The sequence below is a fragment of the Helicoverpa zea genome, chromosome 7 (genome assembly GCF_022581195.2).
Source record: "Helicoverpa zea isolate HzStark_Cry1AcR chromosome 7, ilHelZeax1.1, whole genome shotgun sequence".
In the NCBI taxonomy this organism is placed as follows: Eukaryota; Metazoa; Arthropoda; class Insecta; order Lepidoptera; family Noctuidae; genus Helicoverpa; species Helicoverpa zea.
The window spans coordinates 9,420,131-9,426,068 of NC_061458.1; the positions used below are offsets into that span (position 1 = coordinate 9,420,131).

The following is a 5,938-nucleotide window of genomic DNA, read 5'->3' on the forward strand; positions in this document are numbered from 1 at the left end:
ACATATAATTTCGTGTTTAGCAAATATGTTATTATGTTCACGCAACTAGGCAACATAAAAGGGTGTAGGTACTAGATAAGAGTAGTTCAGGTCAGTGCACCTCATTGTGGTTGGGCAACAATTGCCGGCATGTGGTAGTATGATGCCGGCTGTTAATTGTGGCACTGGTCGAGGAATATCGGACATTACCATCTAGCGAGGGTCTAACAGCCTCCATTCATACACAGTCACGCCTCGAGAGCTTTGAGATATACATCGCGTTTTGCTACAAATCGATACAATCGCGTTGTTTTAAATTGAATGCGGCGCCTGCGACGACGACGGAATTACTTTGATGGCGTTTGCAGTTTTATTTGTTGCTTTTGTACAACGGTAATTATGTTTTACAAGACACTATGTTTGTTGTCAAAAATAATGTAAGGAAAGTTATGCAACTTGTTATTCTATTATCAAAACATGTATTGTACTTTTGCATGTACAAGTGTGCGACTATTATTACGACATCTTTTCATTCACAATTACTATTGCTTACAATTGAATTGTTGTCAGCTGTATTCTTTATAATGGTTGAGAAATTATCTGCCTGAAGGCATATTCATAGTAAGTACGTTTGCAGAAGTCGGATACAATGTTATAAGTATGTTACATAGGTCGTGACAATACTGACTAATTCTTAATGCTACGTGATCAGTTAATTAAATAAAAGTGTTAAGTGCAAAACAGTGACTCTGTGAATGAGTCGTCCGGCGCACCCTCCATACTCAATTTACTACTCTTTGAGCAATTCCCTTTGTTCACTAGAACCAAATGTATCAATTGTGCAGTTAGTCTTGGCACCTAAATAGACTAAAAATTATTTAACTATCACATAAAAACAGCAATAATAGTTAACAAAGTAAACATATCAATTACTTGTAATCCAAGTGAGGTAAATCATTACTTAGGAGCTGCCGATAGCCCCGGGTGACACAGGGCAGTTTAGGCTCCGCTGCACAACAGGCACTTACATAAAAGCTTTAAACAAACATAAGTACATACTTTATGTATTTAATGACATATTATTACGGCTACATACATTTTGTTTGAGTCCTCTGCGTAAATAATTAAAGGTAATGATTTCTGCCGCTACGATACGCTACGAAGCTACGAGATGGCGCGTAGCAAATAATTTTTAATGTGAGTTCTATTTTCTTACCAATTTACTTATTGAATCTTAAATATATTGTCCAATTATATTATTTAGCATATTAAATATTGAATATCTACGCACACATAAAAGTGAACGACCCAGAATCGGGGTCTCCAGTTTTGCTTAACAAACAAAATCTAGTTTTATGTTAGATACAGGTTTTCATACATGTATTGTACGCAAAATGTGTGTCAAAAGTCATGCTAGATTCTAGATGCACCGCACATTGTATTTTGTATGGATTACACGTACACCCGGTTATGGTACAGTAAGTGCAGTGGTTTTAGTAGCCTTACTTCTTGACGTCTTCTTGTAGAATCTTTATAAAGTAGAATTGAACTGGATCAAATAGCAATGAGGGTTTTCTAAAATGGCGTCCACGAGGTGGCAGCACCGAGTCGTCAGGTCCAGGTAACTGTCAAAGTGCTTATCTTTACTATGAATAGTGAACGATTTTTGTGTTTTTTTTTATTTTATAATTAAAGCACTGCATTATTGTTTTACTATTGAGGTTGAGTAAATAAAAAAAACTAAATCATATTGTGTTAACAAATTTTTCAACAAGCTTTTCCTTAGTACCAGTGATTTTTGCACCCTCTCTCTTAGCTCAATTTTTAGTTCGGAAACCTTATTCTGACCGTAGTCCATAATAAAATCAATAACACTTCCAATATAACAGAATTTCAATAAACAATAAGTTCGGACCCTACAATTCCATACTATTTGACAGCTGTTTGGACGAAGCGCCGCCTGGCAGAAAAAGTATCGAAAACCCTCATTGAATACTTACACTACTTGCTTAAGCCTACTAGATTTAAGAATGGTATGCCTGAATCTTAGTTTTGAAATAAACTCCATGGTTCCAAATTTTTTTCTAACATTTATATAAAAATTACGTGCAATATAGTAAAGTATGTATTACTGTATGATAAAATGTTATAATATTTATGTATTGTTTTTCTATGGGCCTGAAATGCCTGATACAAATAAATAAAAATAAATATGTACCTATATTCCCATCCAGTACTAGTTCATCTTTATGTTCATGGAGACTTTAACGGCATATGCGACCGTTAACTGATGAAGAAGAATCACAATTGTACCTTGTAAAATTATTTATGACTTCTCATAAAATTAAGTATAACATTTTATTAGTATTTAAATATAAACTGCTCGCATCCACCATCATCGTCTTACTCAATTTTCAAGTTGTTTGACCAGTTTTTTTACGACATCAGCAAAAGCTTAATGAGTTTCTGATCACTAAGAATATACGCTTAAAAAACGAACTTATATTGCACCACATTTTTTACATACACTTACATACAATTTTTAAATTAATTTGATGCTGTAATTATGTCATATTATAAGCCATTAAGTAACTACTCGTATGTATCTGTTCGCAATATTTATTTACATATTAGGACTTACTCCGCGGTCAGCGGGGGCTATGCAATAGCCGTTTTTGCAGGGGCGTTGATAAACAACATACAAACAGATGTGAGATTTGAAGGGTAACAGCAGATGTTTTGGCAGTTAAAAACTTTTTGCCTAAGTTTTTATGAAGCATGAATTTTAGCCTCTATTCCGCATACCAACTTTGAATTTCGAATGGCACGTGAACTAATGAATGCTTGTGGATACTTCTGCTTAAGCCTTCAGGTACATAGTAAAGGTCATAATATACTGTCAAACTTACCCTCCTGACGGCTCCGCTGACGGTACTGGCTAGGCTCTCCGCGTCATAATGACGTGAGAACGAGTAAGGGCCCGGATGACTCCGGGATACGCATTGCCCCATATGCCCGTCACACACAACAAACAAATCACATGTGTCATACACCACTTCACTTCACGTTCTCACGATACAAATATGCGAAGCAAATAAAAGAATTTTAAGTTAGGTAAGTCAGGATCCTACCTAGTCCGAATTTTAATGCGACGCCCACGCAGCGTACTAAATTGTTATCGAGCGTGTTTTACAAATATGGGTAGATGGAAAAAATACTGTGACACAAACGATGTTTGACTGTGAGACACTCAAGTGGACGCCTTGGTTTTTTCCTTTGTTCTTCCTTATTCCCACATTTAATTGTAAGTAAATAGAAAGGTAGGAGGGGGCTTTGCATCATCTGGGTTTTATTATCATGTATCAGAGAATATCCTATGACCAAGTTTTGTATTAAATACCCTAAAAACTAAGGAATAGATATCTCAATTATCATCTCTCAAAACCGACAGAAGTCCAGTCTCGAAAACCAATGAACCGATTTCAATAAACTTTTTTATCCGTCTGGCCATAGTTCAACTCGGGTCATACACGAAGAATCTTCACTTTTGTCCAGATGAAAGATTCAAATCGATTTGTATATTTTTTTTTCTTTTAGAATAATGCACTTGTGCGTAAATATAGGCCCTAGTCTGGCTAAAAAGTGTTCTTATATGATTGTTTACATTTAAGTATTTATAAAAAATAAACATTGTTAAACTCTAATCAGGACTAATATACGACGATAATACAATGTTTTTATTTAATAAAGGTGTTGTTCGACACAATAACATGATGAAGCGCGATTGTATATATTTTAATCTACTGTGAACAGTTAAACCGAAATAAATGATTAATTTGTGATTCAATTACTTTTTATCATTATGATGATTACGACAGCAGATAAAAGGCGTAGAAAACCATACACAGGTAATCTTTTTTAATCTATTTCTCATAAAAGTGTATGATCAGTCAGCGTGAAGATGGATTTAGTTAACATTATTTTAATTTTACTACATAGGTATACAATTTAGATGCTGCATTGTTCTCCTAAATATTCGAGTCAAATTCGTACTTCTTCCTAATAACTTGTCTAACATGTTAACGTTACAAATTATAATCTACAGAGGATCAAAGCGTGAGTAACGTTTTTTTTCTGATCCCGAAGGCCATATGTCAATACAATCGTGGTCATAAGCTAGACATTTAAAATCATGTCATTATAACATTTTATGTTGATTTTTATTCACATTTTAATAACTTAGTGCCGATGTTATTAACATAAACAATCGTCACAGTTTATCGATGTAATTTTATTACTTAAAATAATGTTTAAAATTAAAATAAATCACCGTACATTTAATCACAGTGGGTAAGTAATGTTTGTGTAAATAAACAGTCCAGCTGATCACACGTGTTGATACAAAACATGGTCCTTGATAGTTCACATGTTGTCGAACTTTACGGTAGAGTATCGCGAGTACTGCGCGTCGCGCGCACTGCGCACGGTTGAAGACTGCGGCGCGCGCGCACCTCACAACGCAACCGGCACCGCCACCGCCACCGGCTGAGTCTGTTGACTCATTCATGAGCTGCTGCGAACCCTCTCATCGGGGAATACATAATATTTGAATAAATTAAAACTCATTGCGTAAGTTCGTTATGATTTAGGTGCATGATTGAGGTTATGTGAGATTGCTGCCCATCATCGGCAAGGTAATGGTTCTGCTTGATCAATTAATTTTAATTTTGGATTAACTTACTATTACAGGTTTGAAGGTAGGAGCAGAAAACGATGAATTTCGAACACTGGACCATTGGACAAATGTTATTATAATATAATAAGTCTCTGCATATAGTGTGTGGTCTCAAGATCGCTTTCGGGGTCGAGCCTGCATACCAGCTTAATAACTTAGCATAAGATCCTGGTAGCATCCACGTTGGGCCCAAAAAACTTTGGGGTCTGGCCGGACCATTTTGTTTATAAGTAGGTAAGTATTTAAGTAATTCCTTTATTCGATACTTCTTCGTGGGTTATTGGTAATGGACCGTGACGGCCAAGGACATGCGGCGGCGGGCGGTCGGTCAACTCGGTATCTCACCCAGGTAAGTGCAGCGGCAAACGGTAAACAACAGCTTAGAGTGACTGACGTCAATACTGAAGCTAAAAATGCTGCACCAAACTTTATCTAGACAGTTTAGAACAAGGAGGTGCTGTACGTACCTATCCAAGCCCGGGATGGTTGGCACTCAGTTTGGGAGCATTCTGAGTAGGTAGCTAATTCATTTTAGGACGGAAACAGGCTAACTGATACGATGGTGTTAATGAATGATGATTACAAAAGCTTATTATTGCACACTGTGCAGCTTGAAAAAAAGTTTATATACTCATTTCTTTATTACATTTTAAAGAAGGCCTACAGACTAACAGAAAAAAATAAATATAATGACTGTAATGGTAACAAATAGCTATTTACAACTAACATACATTTAATAAAATTAAATAATAACATACATTTTTGCTATTAACATTTAAAATATAGGTAAAACCTCAGATCAAAGAAATTGATCTGAGGGTAAAACGTTTAACCAACCTGGCAGAAAAACAGTGAAATGGTAGTTACTTGTGCAATATAATTTTCTATCTATCTAAAAAGCTAGCCTGTTATCACTACCAATAGCTAGACTCTTCTCTAGTAGTTATACTGTCTATCAATTAACCTAAATACCTATTAGGTTTAACTCTTCTCAAAGTATGCATTGTTTTAATTTAGTTGCGAAGTCTTTTTTGTCCATGAATAAAACCCTCCCCATGTGTGATGTGCGTAACTTCGTCACACTACTGTGGGCGGTTCTATCCGTTCTATGTATTCGGTTCTCAGACTAATGAAGAGGTTCAGATTGTTTGAGTTCCGTTGCATGCAGCAGGCATGATAGAACGTCGACTTATTAATACTGTCAACGTGACATTATTGACAGTC

At 35.8% G+C, this 5,938-nt stretch overlaps 1 protein-coding gene across 5 annotated transcripts in view; it reads right to left on the reverse strand.

Annotated features, from left to right (window-relative positions):
* The window catches only part of LOC124631868, an 82,647-nt gene extending 78,153 nt beyond the window's left edge, over nt 1-4,494 (reverse strand). For 3 of the 5 annotated variants that reach the window (XM_047166498.1, XM_047166499.1, XM_047166497.1), the window contains exons 1-2: nt 4,315-4,488; nt 2,889-3,062 (exon numbers count right to left, since the gene is read on the reverse strand). In XM_047166498.1, coding sequence (XP_047022454.1) covers nt 2,889-2,990 — 102 coding nt within the window. In that variant the 5' untranslated portion in view covers nt 2,991-3,062; nt 4,315-4,488. Of the gene's footprint in view, nt 1-2,888; nt 3,063-4,314 lie in introns of all 5 variants that reach the window. The other 2 variants (XM_047166501.1, XM_047166500.1) reach the window with 2 other exon arrangements.
* Nucleotides 4,495-5,938: the final 1,444 nt, after the last annotated feature.